Genomic DNA, 22,097 nt, shown 5'->3' with positions numbered 1-22,097 from the left:
ACAACCTGAACTACAGGAGAGGCCGATTATCTGACAACCTGAACTACAGGAGAGGCCGATTATCTGACAACCTGAACTACAGGAGAGGCCGATTATCTGACAACCTGAACTACAGGAGAGGCCGATTATCTTACAACCTGATCTACAGGAGGGGTGGATTATCTGACAACCTGATGTACAGGAAAGGCCGATTATCTGACAACCTGAACTACAGGAGAGGCCGATTATCTGACAACCTGATCTACAGGAGGGGTGGATTATCTGACAACCTGATGTACAGGAGAGGTGGATTATCTGACAACCTGAACTACAGGAGAGGCCGATTATCTGACAACCTGATCTACAGGAGGGGTGGATTATCTGACAACCTGATGTACAGGAGAGGCCGATTATCTGACAACCTGATCTACAGGAGATGCCGACTATCTCATATCTATTAGGTCATGTGACTTGCATGTTGGGCGGAGCCTCCTTACCTGTGAACATCCTGGTGACGGCCTTGTTCTGCCTCCGCGCGGAGCACACCATTAGCAGCCATGGGGGGAGAAGCTCGTGGTGAGCGGCCAGCAGCTCCACTATGGTACAGCCAGGATCTCCAGAAAAGCCATCGCATCGACAGCAGCAGCAAATCTCATCCAGCGAATCCACGAGGAGCAGGAGGTTCTGCGAGGGTGGCGGCAGCTCTGCCAGCGGTGTCAGGACCACCCTGCAACACAGACGGCCAGTGAGTCAACCCCTGCTAAACAGACAGGCAGTGAGCCCACCCCTGCAGAATACAGATTATCAGTGAGCCCACCCCTGCAGAACACATGATCAGTGAGCCCACCCCTGCAACACAGACTGTCAGTGAGCCCACCCCTGCAGAACACAGACTGTCAGTAACTCCACCCCTGCAACAGAGACTGTCAGTGAGCCCACCCCTGCAGAACAGACTGTCAGTAACTCCACCCCTGCAACAGAGACTGTCAGTGAGCCCACCCCTGCAGCACAGACTGTGAGTGAGCCCACCCCTGCAGTGCAGACTGTCAGTGATCCCACCCCTACAGAACAGACTGTCAGTAACTCCACCCCTGGAGAACACAGAATGTAAGTGAGCCCACCCCTGGAGAACACAGACTGTAAATGAGTCCACAGTGCAGAATACAGACTGTCAGTGAGCCCACACCTGCAGAACACAGACTGTCAATGAGCTCACCCCTGCAACAGAGACTGTCAGTGAGCCCACCCCTGCAGCACAGACTGTCAGTGAGCCCACCCCTGCAGCACAGACTGCCAGTAAGCCCACCCCTGCAGAACAGACTGTCAGTGAGCCCACCCCTGCAGAACAGACTGTCAGTGAGCCCACTCCTGCAGCACAGACTGTCAGTGAGCCCACCCCTGGAGAACACAGAATGTAAGTGAGCGCACCCCTGTAAAACAGACAGTCAATGAGCCCACCCCTGCAGAACACAGACTGTAAGTGAGTCCACCGATGCAGAATACAGACGGTCAGTGAGCCCACACCTGCAGAACACAGACTGTCAGTAACTCAACCCCTGCAGCACAGACTGTCAGTGAGCCCAGCCCTGCAGAATAGACTGTCATTGAGCCCACCCCTGCAGAACAGACTGTCAGTAACTCCACCCCTGCAGAACAGACTGTCAGTGAGCCCACTCCTGCAGCACAGACTGTCAGTGAGCCCACCCCTGCAGAACACAGGCTGTCAGTGAGCGCACCCCTGGAGAACACAGAATGTAAGTTAGTCCACTGGTGCAGAATACAGACTGTCAGTGAGCCCACCCCTGCAGAACAAAGACCGGCAATGAGCCCACCCCTGCAGAACACAAACTGTCAGTGAGCCCACTCCTGCAACAGAGACTGTTAGTGAGCTCACCCCTGCAGCACAGACTGTCAGTGAGCCCACCCCTGCAGAACACAGACTGTCAATGAGCCCACCCCTGCAACAGAGATGTCAGTGAGCCCACCCCTGCAGAACAGACTGTCAGTGAGCCCACCCTTGCAGCACAGATTGTCAGTGAGCCCACTCCTGCAGCACAGACTGTCAGTGAGCCCACCCCTGCAGAAAACAGGCTGTCAGTGAGCCCACCCCTGGAGAACACAGAATGTAAGTGAGTCCACTGGTGCAGAATACAGACTGTCAGTGAGTTCACCCTTGCAGAACAGACTGTCAGTGAGCCCACCCCTGCAGCAATCTGTCTGTTATGGACTGACCTGGGTTGGAGAAGTGGCACTGCAACCACTAGTGGCAGAACCGGCAAGGTAGCATCGTCACTCGTCAGGGATAGCCAAGAAGTCAGAACACAGGAGAAGCAATGTAGTTTTAGAATGAAGGAGCAGATGAAAGGAAGCATGCCTAAAAGCCAGTAGCTCAATAATCTTGCAAGGTATGGAGTGCTATGCCAGCTTTAAATAGGGTGTTCAATCAGGGTGGAGCCAATCAGAAACTTAGGGTAGAGCCAATCAGGAACTCAGGGTGGAGCCATTCAGGAACAACACAGGTACTAGTATCTGGGTTAGCATGGAACTGTCCAGCGACCTGAATATTTGGGAGGGAAGAATTGCCGCCTGGTGCAGAAGAGCTGCTGGGTTCGAGTCCTGACACTGTCAGTGAGCCCAGCCCTGCAACAGACTGTCAGTGAGCCCACCCATGCAGAACATAGACTGTCAGTGAGCCCACCCATGCAGAACAGGGTTATTATGGGACGGTGTCTAAAGCATCACATGATTTGTCAGGTGATCAGTGAACCTGGTTCTCACCTCTTGAAGATTTCGTGCAGATCTCCCCCACAGGTGGTGCCGTCGGCCGCTCCCTTGTAGCCAATGATCAGGGGGCTCCTTTGCAGCTGCTGCACCAGGTTCTGGATGAAGTGATGGGGGTCGAGGCTGGCATGACTGTGCGCCTGACAGAAGTGGTACGCCAGAACCCGGGAACTGAGCCTGGAAGACCTTCCAGCCTCCGAGGAGGGCCACAGGATCTCTGTACACAGGGCTGTCTTTCCTGCACCAGGGGCCCCAGTAATAAGAATGCCGGGGGCACGAGCTCCACTCAGCCCCTCCAGACAGTGCTGAAGCCTTTGAAAGGCCCATTCCCGACAGTAGAAGGGCCGACCCCGCAGATCACTTGATGTCATCACACAGGGAAAGCAGCCAACATAATGGTGGCAGCAGGTGGACGAGACAGCGAGGAGACTGCACTGCGGGAAAAAGAGGAGACAGCACATTGTAATAACAGTGAGGTGGAGCGCACCTGAGAGAATGGACCAGGGAAAGAGCACAGCCATGAGAGGGGTCCGGAGAGAGACAGGGAGACAGCACAGTCATGAGAGAGAGCGGCTGAGAGACAAGGAGACAGCACAGCCATGAGAGAGAGCGGCTCAGAGAGAGAGAGCACAGCCATGAGAGAGTGGCCCAGAGAGAGACAGAGGGAGCATTGCCATGAAAGAGAGCGATTGAGAGATGAAGAGAGCACCACTATGAGAGAGTGCACCCCAGGAAGCGACAGGGAGAAAGCACAGCCAAGAAAGAGTGGCCCAGAGAGAGACAGGGAGAGCGCACAGCCATGAGAGAGAACAGCCAAGGAGACAGGGAGAATGGACAGCCATGAGAGAGAACAGACCAGAGAGAGAGACAGGGAGAGCGTGGCCTTGAAAGAGAGCTGCTAAGACAGAGACAGATACAGAACATGGCCATGAGAGAGTGCAGGCCAGGGAGCAACACAGAGAGAGCACAATCATTAGAGAGAACGGCTAAGAGACAGCATGGCCAAGAAAGAGCAACTTAAATAGCGTGCAGCTTAGAGAGCTAGGAAGAGAGGGCAACCATGAGAGAGAGTGACCCAGGGAGTGATCAGTCCAGAAAGAGAGAGGCCTAGAAAATAGCAGCCCAAAGAGAGAAAAAGGAAGTTGTGAACGGGAGTTTCAGAGAGCGAGTAGCCCAGATAGAGACAGGAAGAAAGCATTTGAGAGAGAGGCCTAGAATGAGATCTGTCCATAGAGAGAAAGAGAGAAACAAGAAGAGCGTGCCACCATGAGAAAAACAGGCACACAGAGAGAAGCCCAGAAAAAGATCACCCTGGAGAGATAAGACGAGAGTGCAGCTGTGAGAGTGAAAGAATCAGAGAGACAGGAAGAGAGAAGCTCTGAAAAAGAACAACCCAGAGAGAGACAAGAAGACAGCACAGCTGTGAAAGAGTGGCCCAGAGAGACAGAAAGAGAGCAGCTCTGAAAGCAAACAGTCTAGAAAGAGAGCAGTCCAGAGAGAGAAAAGAAGGGAGTGCCACCATGAGAGAACATGGCACAGAAAGAGGAGCCCAGAAAGAGAGCATGGCCTTAAGAGAGCAGCCCACAGAAAGACAGGAAGAGAGCGACTCAGAAAGACAACAGTCCAGAGAGAGACAGCAGGAGGGCGTGGCTGTGAAAGAGAGTGGCCCACAAGAGAGCATCTATGAGAAAGACAGGAAGAAAGCATCCCAGAGAGACGTAGAAAGAAAGAAGTCCAGAGAGAGATGGAAAGACAGCACGACCATGAGAGTGTGCGGACCAGAGAGACAGGAAGAGAGTAGCCTAGAGAGAAAGGCCTAGAAAGAGACCAGACCAGAGAGAGAGACAAGAGAGTGTTGCCGTGAGAGAAAGAGTCCTAGAGAGAGCAGCCCAGAAAGAGAGCAGGACAGAGAGAATGATAGGAAAAGAGAGCAGATGTGAGAGAGAATGGCTCAGTGACTCAAGGAGACAGGAAGAGAGAGCAGCCATGAGAGGAAAAGGAAGAGAATGGCTCAGAAAGAAAAATCTCAGAGAGAGAATCAGGAAGGGAACACGGCTGTAAAAGAGAGCGACCCAGAGCGAGAAACCCAAAGAGAGACAGGAAGAGAGTGCGGCCATGAAAGAAAGCAGCTCAAAGAGAGCAAACAAGAGAGCATCCCAGAGAATCAGACAGAAAAAGTGTGACTCAGAAAGACAACAGTCCAGAGAGAGACTCTTGAAGAGAGGGCAGCCGTCAAAGAGAGTGGCCCAGAGAGAGTGTATCCAACAGAAAGACAGGAAGAAAGCGTGCCAGAGAAAGATGTAGAAAGAGAGGAATCCAGAGAGACAGAAAGAAAGCACAACCATTTGAGTGAGCGACTCAGAGAACGAGGACCCTGAGAGACAGGAAGAGAGCAAGGCCGTTACAAAGAAAAGCCTAGACACAGGAAGAGAGCAGCCCAGAGAGAGAATGGCCTAGAGAGACACAAAAGCAGCCAAAAGACCATGGAAGCGGGCAAGAGACAGTCAGGAAGAGAGTGACTCAGAAAGACAACGGTAAAGAGAGACAGAAAAAGAGCGTGGCTGTGAAAAAGAGTGTTGCAGAGAGAAAAACAGCCCAGAAAGATACAGTAAGAGAGAGAGGCATAGAGAGAGAGCAGTCAAGAGAAAGAGAGTGCAGCTGGGAGAGAAAGGGGCACAGAGAAAGCAGCCCATGGAGAGAGACACAAAAAGCACACAGTTGTGACAGAAAGCAGCCCAGAGAGCAAGTGACCTACAGAGAGACAGGAACATACACAGCATTCTAGAGAGAGTGTCCCAGAGAGAGAGCATTCCAGAGACAGCAGACCAGAGAATGGAACATGAAGAGAGCAGCCCAGAAAGAGAAAGCAAGAGATCGCAGCCAAGAGAAACACAGAAAGAGAGTGCCGCCCAGCGAGATAACAGCTCAAAGAGAGAGAGAAAAGCAAACCGTGCAGGCCAAAGCGAGACAAAAAGAGAACAGCCCAGAGTAGAGGACGAGAGAGAGACAGCAAGAGCACAGACCGGAGAGAATTCAGCTAGGAGAGAGAACGGACTAGAGAAATAAAGAAAGCTGCCAAGAGAGAGAAACAGGAAGAGAGAGCGGCACAAATAGAGCGTCCAAGAGAGAGAGACAGAAAGAGAGTGGCCCAGAGAGAGACAGGAAGAATGCTGCTCAGGTAGAAGATAAGAAGAGGGCAGCTCAGAGAAAGAGGAGAAAGCAGCCTATAAGGTGGCCATATAACTACTGTATATCACACTGAGGAGAAGGGCGGCCATATTACTATAAATATTACTACATCACACTGAGGAGAAGGGCGGCCATATTACTATATATATTACTACATCACACTGAGGAGAAGGGCGGCCATATTACTATATATATTACTATATCACACTGAGGAGAAGGGCGGCCATATTACTATATATATTACTATATCACCACTGAGGAGAAGAGCGGCCATATTACTATATATATTACTATATCACACTGAGGAGAAGGGCGGCCATATTACTATATATATTACTATATCACACTGAGGAGAAGGGCGGCCATATTACTATATATATTACTATATCATCACTGAGGAGAAGTGCGGCCATATTACTATATATATTACTATATCACACTGAGGAGAAGGGGCGGCCATATTACTATATATATTACTATATCACACTGAGGAGAAGGGCGGCCATATTACTATATATATTACTATATCACACTGAGGAGAAGGGTGGCCATATTACTATATATATTACTGTATCATCACTAAGGAGAAGGGCGGCCATATTACTATATATATTACTATATCACACTGAGGAGAAGGGCGGCCGTATTACTATATATATTACTATATCACACTGAGGAGAAGGGCGGCCATATTACTATATATATTACTATATCACACTGAGGAGAAGGGCGGCCATATTACTATATATATTACTATATCACACTGAGGAGAAGGGCGGCCATATTACTATATATATTACTATATCATCACTGAGGAGAAGGGCGGCCATATTACTATATATATTACTATATCACACTGAGGAGAAGGGCGGCCATATTACTATATATATTACTATATCACCACTGAGGAGAAGAGCGGCCATATTACTATATATATTACTATATCACACTGAGGAGAAGGGCGGCCATATTACTATATATATTACTATATCACACTGAGGAGAAGAGCGGCCATATTACTATATATATTACTATATCATCACTGAGGAGAAGTGCGGCCAGATTACTATATATATTACTGTATCACCACTGAGGAGAAGAGCGGCCATATTACTATATATATTACTATATCACACTGAGGAGAAGGGCGGCCATATTACTATATATATTACTATATCACACTGAGGAGAAGGGCGGCCATATTACTATATATATTACTATATCACCACTGAGGAGAAGGGCGGCCATATTACTATATATATATTACTACATCACACTGAGGAGAAAGGCGGCCATATTACTATATATATTACTATATCACCACTGAGGAGAAGGGCGGCCATATTACTATATATATTACTATATCATCACTGAGGAGAAGTGCGGCCAGATTACTATATATATTACTGTATCACCACTGAGGAGAAGGGCGGCCATATTACTATATCACACTGAGGAGAAGGGCGGACATATTACTATATATATTACTATATCACACTGAGGAGAAGGGCGGCCATATTACTATATATATTACTATATCACACTGAGGAGAAGGCGGCCATATTACTATATATATTACTATATCACACTAAGGGGAAGGGCGGCCATATTACTATATATATTACTATATCACACTGAGGAGAAGGGCGGCCATATTACTATATATATTACTATATCACACTGAGGAGAAGGGCGGACATATTACTATATATATTACTATATCACTGAGGAGAAGGGTGGCCATATTACTATATATATTACTATATCACACTGAGGAGAAGGGCGGCCATATTACTATATATATTACTATATCACCACTGAGGAGAAGGGCGGCCATATTACTATATATATTACTATATCACACTGAGGAGAAGGGCGGCCATATTACTATATATATTACTACATCACACTGAGGAGAAGGGCGGCCATATTACTATATATATTACTACATCACACTGAGGAGAAGGGCGGCCATATTACTATATATACATTACTATATCACACTGAGGAGAAGGGCGGCCATATTACTATATATATTACTATATCACACTGAGGAGAAGGGCGGCCATATTACTATATATATTACTATATCACACTGAGGAGAAGGGCGGCCATATTACTATAAATATTACTACATCACACTGAGGAGAAGGGCGGCCATATTACTATATATATTACTATATCACACTGAGGAGAAGGGCAGCCATATTACTATATATATTACTATATCACACTGAGGAGAAGGGCGGCCATATTACTATATATATTACTACATCACACTGAGGAGAAGGGCGGCCATATTACTATATATATTACTATATCACACTGAGGAGAAGGGCGGCCATATTACTATATATATTACTATATCACACTGAGGAGAAGGGCAGCCATATTACTATATATATTACTATATCACACTGAGGAGAAGGGCAGCCATATTACTATATATATTACTATATCACACTGAGGAGAAGGGCGGCCATATTACTATATATATTACTATATCATCACTGAGGAGAAGGGCGGCCATATTACTATGTATATTACTATATCACACTGAGGAGAAGGGCGGCCATATTACTATATATATTACTATATCACACTGAGGAGAAGAGCGGCCATATTATTATATATATTACTATATCACCACTGAGGAGAAGGGCGGCCATATTACTATATATATTACTATATCATCACTGAGGAGAAGTGCGGCCATATTACTATATATATTACTATATCACACTGGGGAGAAGGGCGGCCATATTACTATATATATTACTATATCACACTGAGGAGAAGGACGGCCATATTACTATAAATATTACTACATCACACTGCGGAGAAGGGCGGCCATATTACTATATATATTACTATATCACACTGAAGAGAAGGACGGCCATATTACTATATATATTACTATATCACACTGAGGAGAAGGACGGCCATATTACTATATATATTACTATATCACACTGGGGAGAAGGGCGGCCATATTACTATATATATTACTATATCACACTGAGGAGAAGGGCGGCTGCTATGACCCCAATGGCGAGGGTCTCAGAGGAATGTGGAAGTCTGCAGAATACAAAAATCCAGCTCATAGGGCAGTGGTAGCTGGGTTGACCATATATCTACTCCTAACGCCAACACTAGAAGTAGCCGGGGATCATTCCTACGTTGATTCTAGATGACACGCTCCAGCCGGAGAATCTAGCTACCCCTAGTAGAGGAAAACAAAAGACCTTTCTTGCCTCCAGAGAAGGGGACCCCAAAGCTGGATAGAAGCCCCCCACAAATAATAACGGTGAGGTAAGAGGAAATGACAAACACAGAAATGAACCAGGTTTAGCACAGAGAGGCCCGCTTACTGATAGCAGAATAAAGAAAGGTAACTTATATGGTCAACAAAAACCCTATCAAAATCCACACTGGAAATTCAAGAACCCCCGAACCGTCTAACGGTCCGGGGGGAGAACACCAGCCCCCTAGAGCTTCCAGCAAAGGTCAGGATATATATTTGGAACAAGCTGGACAAAAATACAAAACCAAAACAAAATAGCAAAAAGCAAAAAGCGGACTTAGCTGATATAACTGGAACCAGGATCAGTAGACAAGAGCACAGCAGACTAGCTCTGATAACTACGATGCCAGGCATTGAACTGAAGGTCCAGGGAGCTTAAATAGCAACACCCTTAACTAACGACCCAGGTGCGGATAAAAGGAATGACAGAAAAACCAGAGTCAAAAAACTAGTAACCACTAGAGGGAGCAAAAAGTAAATTCACAACAGTACCCCCCCCTTAGTGAGGGGTCACCGAACCCTCACCACGACCACCAGGGCGATCAGGATGAGCGGCATGAAAGGCACGAACTAAATCGGCCGCATGAACATCAGAGGCGACCACCCAGGAATTATCCTCCTGACCATAGCCCTTCCACTTGACCAGGTACTGAAGCCTCCGCCTGGAGAGGCGAGAATCCAAGATCTTCTCCACCACGTACTCCAACTCGCCCTCAACCAACACCGGAGCAGGAGGCTCAGCAGAAGGAACTATAGGCACAATGTACCGCCGCAACAAGGACCTATGAAATACATTGTGAATAGCAAACGACACAGGAAGATCCAGACGAAAAGATACAGGATTAAGGATTTCCAATATCTTGTAAGGCCCAATAAAACGAGGTTTAAATTTGGGAGAGGAGACCTTCATAGGAACAAAGCGGGAAGAAAGCCATACCAAATCCCCAACGCGTAGTCGGGGACCCACACCGCGGCGGCGGTTGGCAAAGCGCTGAGCCCTCTCCTGTGACAACTTCAAGTTGTCCACCACATGATTCCAGATCCGCTGCAACCTATCCACCACAGAATCCACCCCAGGACAGTCAGAAGGCTCCACATGACCCGAAGAAAAGCGAGGATGGAAACCAGAGTTGCAGAAAAAAGGCGAAACCAAGGTGGCGGAACTAGCCCGATTATTAAGGGCAAACTCAGCCAACGGCAAGAATGTCACCCAATCGTCCTGATCAGCAGAGACAAAACACCTCAAATAAGCCTCCAAAGTCTGATTGGTTCGCTCCATCTGTCCATTAGTCTGAGGATGGAAAGCAGACGAAAACGACAAATCAATGCCCATCCTACTACAAAAGGATCGCCAGAATCTGGAAACGAACTGGGATCCTCTGTCTGACACAATATTCTCAGGGATGCCGTGCAAACGAACCACGTTCTGGAAAAACACAGGAACCAGATCGGAAGAGGAAGGCAGCTTAGGCAAAGGAACCAAATGGACCATCTTAGAGAAGCGATCACATATCACCCAGATAACGGACATGCCCTGGGATAGCGGAAGATCAGAAATGAAATCCATGGAGATATGTGTCCAAGGTCTCTTCAGGACAGGCAAGGGCAAGAGCAAACCGCTGGCACGAGAACAGCAAGGCTTAGCTCGAGCACAAGTCCCACAGGACTGCACAAATGACCGCACATCCCTTGACAAGGAAGGCCACCAAAAGGACCTGGCCACCAGATCTCTGGTGCCAAAAATTCCCGGGTGACCTGCCAACACCGAGGAATGAACCTCGGAAATGACTCTGCTGGTCCACTTATCCGGGACAAACAGTCTGTCAGGTGGACAAGACTCAGGCCTATCAGCCTGAAATCTCTGCAACACACGTCGCAGATCCGGAGAAATAGCTGACAAGATAACTCCATCTTTAAGAATACCAACAGGATCAGCGACTCCAGGAGCATCAGGCACAAAGCTCCTAGAAAGAGCATCAGCCTTCACATTCTTTGAACCTGGTAAATACGAGACAACAAAATCAAAGCGGGAGAAAAACAATGACCAGCGGGCCTGTCTCGGATTAAGGCGTTTAGCAGACTCGAGATACATCAGATTTTTGTGATCAGTCAAGACCACCACACGATGCTTAGCACCCTCGAGCCAATGACGCCACTCCTCAAATGCCCATTTCATGGCCAACAACTCCCGATTGCCCACATCATAATTTCGCTCGGCAGGCGAAAACTTCCTAGAGAAAAAGGCACAAGGTTTCATAACAGAGCAACCAGGGCCTCTCTGCGACAAAACGGCCCCTGCTCCAATCTCTGAAGCATCCACCTCAACCTGAAAGGGAAGTGAGACATCGGGCTGGCACAAAACAGGCGCCGAAGTAAACCGGCGTTTCAACTCCTGGAAAGCCTCCACGGCAGCAGGAGCCCAGTTAGCTACATCGGAGCCCTTCTTGGTCATATCCGTCAAAGGTTTCACAATGCTAGAAAAATTAGCGATAAAACGACGGTAGAAGTTAGCGAAACCCAAGAACTTCTGTAGACTCTTAACTGACGAGGGCTGAGTCCAATCAAGAATAGCTCGGACCTTGACTGGGTCCATCTCCACAGCAGAAGGGGAAAAAATTAACCCCAAAAAGGGAACCTTCTGTACACCAAAGAGACACTTTGAGCCCTTGACAAACAAAGAATTTTCACGCAAAATTTTAAAGACCAACCTGACCTGCTCCACATGCGAATCCCAATTATCAGAAAAAAACAAAATATCATCCAGATAAACAATCAAAAATTTATCCAGATACTTCCGGAAAATGTCATGCATAAAGGACTGAAAAACTGAAGGCGCATTGGAGAGCCCAAAAGGCATCACCAAGTACTCAAAATGACCTTCGGGCGTATTGAATGCGGTTTTCCATTCATCACCTTGCTTAATGCGCACAAGGTTGTACGCACCACGAAGATCTATCTTGGTGAACCACTTGGCACCTTTAATCCGGGCAAACAAGTCAGACAACAGCGGTAAAGGATACTGAAATTTGACAGTGATCTTATTTAAAAGCCGATAATCAATACAAGGTCTCAAAGATCCGTCCTTTTTTGCCACAAAAAAGAATCCCGCACCAAGAGGGGAAGAAGACGGACGAATATGTCCTTGCTCTAGAGACTCCTTGATATATGAACGCATAGCGGTATGTTCAGGTACCGACAGATTAAACAGTCTTCCCTTAGGAAATTTACTGCCTGGGATCAAATCTATAGCACAGTCACAGTCCCTATGAGGAGGCAGTGCACTGGACTCAGACTCACTGAAGACATCCTGATAATCAGACAAATACTCCGGAACTTCCGAAGGCGTAGAAGAAGCAATAGACACAGGCAGGGAATCCTCATGAATACCACGACAGCCCCAACTTGAGACTGACATAGCCTTCCAGTCCAGGACTGGATTATGGGTCTGTAACCATGGCAGCCCTAAAACAACCAAATCATGCATTTTATGTAAAACCAGGAAACGTATCACCTCGCGGTGTTCAGGAGTCATGCACATGGTAACCTGTGTCCAATACTGCGGTTTATTTGCTGCCAATGGCGTAGCATCAATACCCCTAAGAGGAATAGGATTTTCTAATGGTTCAAGAGTAAAACCACAGTGCTTAGCAAATGACAGATCCATAAGACTCAGGGCAGCACCTGAATCTACAAACGCCATGACAGGAAAAGACGACAGTGAGCAAATCAAAGTTACAGACAGAATAAATTTAGGTTGCAAATTACCAACGGTGACAGGACTAACAACCTTAGCTATACGTTTAGAGCATGCTGATATAGCATGTGTAGAATCACCACAGTAGTAGCACAAGCCATTCCGGCGTCTATGAATTTTCCGCTCATTTCTAGTCAGGATTCTATCACATTGCATTAAATCAGGTGTCTGTTCAGACAACACCATGAGGGAATTTGCGGTTTTTCTATCACATTGCACCGAATTAGGTGTCTGTTCAGACAACACCATGAGGGAATTTGCGGTTTTTCTATCACATTGCACCGAATTAGGTGTCTGTTCAGACAACACCATGAGGGAATTTGCGGTTTTGCGCTCCCGCAACCGCCGGTCAATTTGAATAGCCAGTGCCATAGTATCATTCAGACCTGTGGGAATGGGAAAACCCACCATAACATTCTTAATGGCTTCAGAAAGGCCATTTCTAAAATTAGCGGCCAGTGCACACTCGTTCCAATGTGTCAGCACGGACCATTTCCGAAATTTTTGGCAATACACTTCAGCCTCGTCCTGCCCCTGAGACATAGACAGCAAGGCCTTTTCTGCCTGAATCTCAAGATTGGGTTCCTCATAAAGTAAACCGAGCGCCAGAAAAAACGCATTAATATCAGCCAATGCCGGATCTCCTGGCGCCAGCGAAAAAGCCCAATCCTGAGGGTCGCCCCGTAAGAACGAAATAACAATTTTTACTTGCTGAGCAGAGTCTCCAGATGAACAGGGTCTCAGGGACAAAAACAATTTACAATTATTCACAAAATTCCTAAACTTAAACCTGTCTCCGGAAAACAGTTCAGGAATCGGTATTTTAGGTTCTGACCTAGGATTTCTGATAACATAGTCTTGTATGCCCTGCACACGAGTAGCCAGCTGGTCCACACTTGTAATCAAGGTCTGGACATTCATGTCTGCAGCAAGCATAGCCACTCTGAGGTAAAGGGGAAGGAGAAAAAAAAAAAACTCAGAATCTTCTTTCTTATAATCCCTCTTCTGCAATGCATTAAACATTTAATACTGGCCTGGCAAACTGTTATGACCCCAATGGCGAGGGTCTCAGAGGAACGTGGAAGTCTGCAGAATACAAAAATCCAGCTCATAGGGCAGTGGTAACTGGGTTGACCATATATCTACTCCTAACGCCAACACTAGAAGTAGCCGGGGATCATTCCTACGGTGATTCTAGATGACACGCGCCAGCCGGAGAATCTAGCTACCCCTAGTAGAGGAAAACAAAGACCTTTCTTGCCTCCAGAGAAGGGGACCCCAAAGCTGGATAGAAGCCCCCCACAAATAATAACGGTGAGGTAAGAGGAAATGACAAACACAGAAATGAACCAGGTTTAGCACAGAGAGGCCCGCTTACTGATAGCAGAATAAAGAAAGGTAACTTATATGGTCAACAAAAACCCTATCAAAATCCACACTGGAAATTCAAGAACCCCCGAACCGTCTAACGGTCCGGGGGGAGAACACCAGCCCCCTAGAGCTTCCAGCAAAGGTCAGGATATAGATTTGGAACAAGCTGGACAAAAATACAAAACCAAAACAAATAGCAAAAAGCAAAAGGCAGACTTAGCTGATATAACTGGAACCAGGATCAGTAGACAAGAGCACAGCAGACTAGCTCTGATAACTACGATGCCAGGCATTGAACTGAAGGTCCAGGGAGCTTAAATAGCAACACCCTTAACTAACGACCCAGGTGCGGATAAAAGGAATGACAGAAAAACCAGAGTCAAAAAACTAGTAACCACTAGAGGGAGCAAAAAGTAAATTCACAACAGGCGGCCATATTACTATAAATATTACTACATCACACTGAGGAGAAGGGCGGCCATATTACTATATATATTACAATATATCACCACTGAGGTGAAGGGCGGCCATATTACTATGTATATTACTATATCACACTGAGGAGAAGGGCGGCCATATTACTATAAATATTACTACATCACACTGAGGAGAAGGGCGGCCATATTACTATATATATTACTATATCGCACTGAGGAGAAGAGCGGCCATATTACTATATATATTACTATATCACACTGAGGAGAAGAGCGACCACATTACTATATATATTACTATATCATCACTGAGGAGAAGAGCGGCCATATTACTATATATATTACTATATCACACTGAGGAGAAGGGCGGCCATATTACTATATATATTACTATGTCACACTGAGGAGAATGGCAGCCATATTACTATATATATTACTATATCGCACTGAGGAAAAGAGCGGCCATATTACTATATATATTACTATATCACACTGAGGAGAAGAGCGACCATATTACTATATATATTACTATATCATCACTGAGGAGAAGAGCGGCCATATTACTATATATATTACTATATCACACTGAGGAGAAGGGCAGCCATATTACTATATATATTACTATATCACACTGAGGAGGAGGGCGGCCATATTACTATATATATTACTATATCACACTGAGGAGAAGAGCGGCCATATTACTATGTATATTAGTATATCACACTGAGGAGAAGAGCGGCCATATTACTATATATATTACTATATCACACTGAGGAGAAGAGCGGCCATATTACTATGTATATTACTATATCACACTGAGGAGAAGGGTGGCCATATTACTATATATATTACTATATCACACTGAGGAGAAGGGCGGCCATATTACTATATATATTACTATATCACACTGAGGAGAAGGGCAGCCATATTACTATATATATTACTATATCACACTGAGGAGAAGGGCGGCCATATTACTATATATATTACTATATCACACTGAGGAGAAGGGCGGCCATATTACTATATATATTACTATATCACACTGAGGAGAAGGGCGGCCATATTACTATATATATTACTATATCATCACTGAGGAGAAGTGCGGCCAGATTACTATATATATATCACTATATCACACTGAGGAGAAGGGTGGCCATATTACTATGTATATTAGTATATCACACTGAGGAGAAGAGCGGCCATATTACTATATATATTACTATATCACACTGAGGAGAAGAGCGGCCATATTACTATGTATATTACTATATCACACTGAGGAGAAGGGTGGCCATATTACTATATATATTACTATATCACACTGAGGAGAAGGGCGGCCATATTACTAAATATATTACTATATCACACTGAGGAGAAGGGCAGCCATATTACTATATATATTACTATATCACACTGAGGAGAAGGGCGGCCATATTACTATATATATTACTATATCACACTGAGGAGAAGGGCGGCCATATTACTATATATATTACTATATCACACTGAGGAGAAGGGCGGCCATATTACTATATATATTACTATATCATCACTGAGGAGAAGTGCGGCCAGATTACTATATATATTACTATATCACACTGAGGAGAAGGGCGGCCATATTACTATATATATTACTATATTACACTGAGGAGAAGAGCGGCTATATTACTATATATATTACTATATCACACTGAGGAGAAGAGCGGCCATATTACTATATATATTACTATATCACACTGAGGAGAAGGGCGGCCATATTACTATATATATTACTATATCACACTGAGGAGAAGAGCGGCCATATTACTATATATATTACTACATCACACTGAGGAGAAGGGCGGCCATATTACTATATATATTACTATATCACACTGAGGAGAAGGGCGGCCATATTACTATATATATTACTATATCATCACTGAGGAGAAGTGCGGCCAGATTACTATATATATATCACTACATCACACTGAGGAGAAGGGCGGCCATATTACTATATATATTACTGTATCACACTGAGGAGAAGGGCGACCATATTACTATATATCTATAATATAACGCTGGGAGCGTCACTCTGTCCGAAGCCTCTATAGACTGCGCAAGCGCAAGCGCCGGCGCAGTCTGGACCGCACAGAGCGACGCTCCCAGGAGATCGCGGTATGCGTAAGCGCTGAACGCACACCGCGATCTCCACCGGACAAGCAGGGACGAGCCAGGAGGCGGAGGGTGAGTATACTTACCTGACCCGTTCCACCGACGCGCTTCCGGGCCGTGACTGTCCCCCTGCTCCCGGAATCGGCGCCTGCGCAGTCCGCGCTTTCCGGCGCCATTTTCTTGAAGACACATTGCAGTGTCTTCAAGAAAATGGCGCCGGAAAGCGCGGACTGCGCAGGCGCCGACTCCGGGAGCAGGACCAAGAAAATGGCCGCACCCAGCACAGCCGCCGCGCCCAGCACAGCCACGCACAGCCGCCCACAGCAACGCACAGCCGCCGCACCCAGCACAGCCGACCATAGCCGCCCACAGCCACGCACAGCCGCCGCACCCAGCACAGCTGCCCACAGCCACCCATAGCCACGCACAGCCGCCGCACCCAGCACAGCCGCCCACAGCCACGCACAGCCGCCGCACCCAGCACAGCCGCCCACAGCCACGCACAGCCGCCCACAGCCACGCACAGCCGCCCACAGCCACGCACAGCCGCACCCAGCACAGCCGACCACAGCCACGCACAGCCGCCGCACCCAGCACAGCCGCCCACAGCCACGTACAGCCACCCATAGCCACGCACAGCCGCCGCACCCAGCACAGCCGACCACAGCCGCCGCACCCAGCACAGCCGCCCACAGCCACGCACAGCCCACAGCCACGCACAGCCGCCGCACCCAGCACAGCCGCCGCACCCAGCACATCCGCCGCACCCAGCACAGCCATGCACAGCCGCCACAGCCACGCACAGCCGCCTACAGCCACGCACAGCCTCCCACAGCCACGCACAGCCGCCCACAGCCACGGACAGCCGCCGCACCCAGCACAGCCGCCGCACCCAGCACAGCCGCCCACAGCCACGCACAGCCGCCCACAGCCACGCACAGCCGCCGCACCCAGCACAGCCACGCACAGCCGCCCACAGCCGCCGCACCCAGCACAGCCGCCCACAGCCACGCACAACCGCTGCACCCAGCACAGCCACCCACAGCCGCCGCACCCAGCACAGCCGCCGCACCCAGCACATCCGCCGCACCCAGCACATCCGCCGCACCCAGCACAGCCGCCGCACCCAGCACAGCCACGCACAGCCGCCACAGCCATGCACAGCCTCCGCACCCAGCACAGCCGCCTACAGCCACGGACAGCCGCCGCACCCAGCACAGCCACCGCACCCAGCACAGCCGCCGCACCCAGCACAGCCGCCCACAGCCACGCACAGCCGCCGCACCCAGCACAGCCTCCCACGGCCGCCTACAGCCACGCACAGCCGCTGCACCCAGCACAGCCGCTGCACCCAGCACAGCCACCGCACCCAGCACAGCCACCGCACCCAGCACAGCCACCGCACCCAGCACAGCCACCGCACCCAGCACAGCCGTCCACAGCTGCCGCACCCAGCACAGCCGCCCGCACCCAGCACAGCCACGTCACATACAGCCGCCCACACTCAGCACAGCCACATACAGCCGCCCGCACTCAGCACAGCCGCCCGCACTGATGGGGGCGCAGGATGGAGCAGCACGTGATAGGATTGGGGCGCAGGATGGGAGCACATGACAGGATGGGGATGAGGATGGAGCAGCACATGACACGGTGGAGCAGCACATGACAGGATGGGGGCGCAGGATGGAGCAGCACATGACACGGTGGAGCAGCACATGACAGGATGGGGATGCAGGATGGAGCAGCACATGACACGGTGGAGCAGCACATGACAGGATGGGGGCGCAGGATGGAGCAGCACATGACACGGTGGAGCAGCACATGACAGGATGGGGGCGCAGGATGGAGCAGCATATGACAGGATAGGAGCAGCACATACCAGGATGGAGACCATATTCCAATATAAATGCTCGCCACCCGGGCGTAGAACGGGTTCAATAGCTAGTATTACTATATCACACTGAGGAGAAGGGCGGCCATATTACTATATATTACTATATCACACTGAGGAGAAGGGCGGCCATATTACTATATATATTACTATATCACACTGAGGAGAAGGGTGGCCATATTACTATATATATTACTATATCACACTGAGGAGAAGGGCGGCCATATTACTATATATATTACTATATCACACTGAGGAGAAGAGCGGCCATATTACTATATATATTACTATATCACACTGAGGAGAAGGGCAGCCATATTACTATATATATTACTATATCACACTGAGGAGAAGGGCGGCCATATTACTATATATATTACTATATCACACAGAAATGAAGGGCGGCCATATTACTATATATATTACTATATCACACTGAGGAGAAGGGCAGCCATATTACTATATATATTACTATATCACACTGAGGAGAAGGGCGGCCATATTACTATATATATTACTATATCACACAGAAATGAAGGGCGGCCATATTACTATATATATTACTATATCACACTGAGGAGAAGGGCGGCCATATTACTATATATATTACTATATCATGCTGAGGAGAAGGGCGGCCATATTACTATATATATTACTATATCACACTGAGGAGAAGAGCGGCCATATTACTATATATATTACTATATCACACTGAGGAGAAGAGCGGCCATATTACTATATATATTACTATATCACACTGAGGAGAAGGGCGGCCATATTACTATATATATTACTATATCACACTGAGGAGAAGGGCGGCCATATTACTATATATATTACTATATCACACTGAGGAGAAGGGCGGCCATATTACTATATATATTACTATATCGCACTGAGGAGAAGGGCGGCCATATTACTATATGTATTACTATATCACACTGAGGAGAAGAGCGGCCATATTACTATGTATATTACTATATCACACTGAGGAGAAGGGTGGCCATATTACTATATATATTACTATATCACACTGAGGAGAAGAGCGGCCATATTACTATATATATTACTATATCACACTGAGGAGAAGAGCGGCCATATTACTATGTATATTACTATATCACACTGAGGAGAAGAGCGGCCATATTACTATATATATTACTACATCACACTGAGGAGAAGGGCGGCCATATTACTATATATATTACTATATCACACTGAGGAGAAGGGCGGCCATATTACTATATATATTACTATATCACACTGAGGAGAAGGGCGGCCATATAACTATATATATTACTATACCACACTGAGGAGAAGGGCGGCCATATTACTACATATATTACTACATCACACTGAGGAGAAGGGCGGCCATATTACTATATATATTACTATATCGCACTGAGGAGAAGGGCGGCCATATTACTATATGTATTACTATATCACACTGAGGAGAAGAGCGGCCATATTACTATGTATATTACTATATCACACTGAGGAGAAGAGCGGCCATATTACTATGTATATTACTATATCACACTGAGGAGAAGGGCGGCCATATTACTATATATATTACTATATCGCACTGAGGAGAAGGGCGGCCATATTACTATATGTATTACTATATCACACTGAGGAGAAGGGCGGCCATATTACTATATGTATTACTATATCACACTGAGGAGAAGGGCGGCCATATTACTATATGTATTACTATATCACACTGAGGAGAAGGGCGGCCATATTACTATATATATTACTATATCACACTGAGGAGAAGGGCGGCCATATTACTATATATATTACTATATCGCACTGAGGAGAAGGGCGGCCATATTACTATATGTATTACTATATCACACTGAGGAGAAGAGCGGCCATATTACTATGTATATTACTATATCACACTGAGGAGAAGAGCGGCCATATTACTATGTATATTACTATATCACACTGAGGAGAAGGGCGGCCATATTACTATATGTATTACTATATCACACTGAGGAGAAGGGCGGCCATATTACTATATGTATTACTATATCACACTGAGGAGAAGGGCGGCCATATTACTATATATATTACTATATCGCACTGAGGAGAAGGGCGGCCATATTACTATATGTATTACTATATCACACTGAGGAGAAGGGCGGCCATATTACTATATATATTACTATATCACACTGAGGAGAAGGGCGGCCATAGTACTATATATATTACTATATCACACCGAGGAGAAGAGCGGACATATTACTATATATATTACTATATCGCACTGAGGAGAAGGGCGGCCATATTACTATATATATTACTATATCGCACTGAGGAGAAGGGCGGCCATATTACTATATGTATTACTATATCACACTGAGGAGAAGGGCGGCCATATTACTATATGTATTACTATATCACACTGAGGAGAAGGGCGGCCATATTACTATATATATTACTATATCGCACTGAGGAGAAGGGCGGCCATATTACTATATGTATTACTATATCACACTGAGGAGAAGGGCGGCCATATTACTATATATATTACTATATCACACTGAGGAGAAGGGCGGCCATAGTACTATATATATTACTATATCACACCGAGGAGAAGGGCGGCCATATTACTATATATATTACTATATCACACTGAGGAGCAGGGCGGCCATATTACTATATATATTACTATATCACACTGAGGAGAAGGGCGGCCATAGTACTATATATATTACTATATCACACCGAGGAGAAGAGCGGACATATTACTATATATTACTATATCACACTGAGGAGAAGGGCGGCCATATTACTATATATATTACTATATCACACTGAGGAGAAGGGCGGCCATATTAGTATATATATTACTACATCACACTGAGGAGAAGAGCGGCCATATTACTATGTATATTACTATATCACACTGAGGAGAAGGGTGGCCATATTACTATATATATTACTATATCACACTGAGGAGAAGGGCGGCCATATTACTATATATATTACTATATCACACTGAGGAGAAGGGCAGCCATATTACTATATATATTACTATATCACACTGAGGAGAAGGGCGGCCATATTACTATATATATTACTATATCACACTGAGGAGAAGGGCGGCCATATTACTATATATATTACTATATCACACTGAGGAGAAGGGCGGCCATATTACTATATATATTACTATATCATCACTGAGGAGAAGTGCGGCCAGATTACTATATATATATCACTACA

The 22,097-nt window shown here is 46.6% G+C and overlaps 1 protein-coding gene across 2 annotated transcripts in view; it reads right to left on the bottom strand.

Moving 5' to 3' along the window:
• The window catches only part of LOC143817497 (uncharacterized), a 63,250-nt gene that overhangs the window by 20,471 nt on the left and 20,682 nt on the right, over positions 1-22,097 (bottom strand). Inside the window, exons 2-3 of one of the 2 annotated variants that reach the window (XM_077298964.1) lie at positions 2,758-3,189; positions 477-706 (exon numbers count right to left, since the gene is read on the bottom strand). In XM_077298964.1, coding sequence (XP_077155079.1) covers positions 477-706; positions 2,758-3,131 — 604 coding nt within the window. In that variant the 5' untranslated portion in view covers positions 3,132-3,189. Of the gene's footprint in view, positions 1-476; positions 707-2,757; positions 3,195-22,097 lie in introns of both variants that reach the window. The other variant, XM_077298963.1, reaches the window with a different exon arrangement.

Source organism: Ranitomeya variabilis, chromosome 3 (assembly GCF_051348905.1).
Source record: "Ranitomeya variabilis isolate aRanVar5 chromosome 3, aRanVar5.hap1, whole genome shotgun sequence".
Lineage (NCBI taxonomy): Eukaryota > Metazoa > Chordata > Amphibia > Anura > Dendrobatidae > Ranitomeya > Ranitomeya variabilis.
This window is presented reverse-complemented; position numbering and strand designations above follow the sequence as displayed.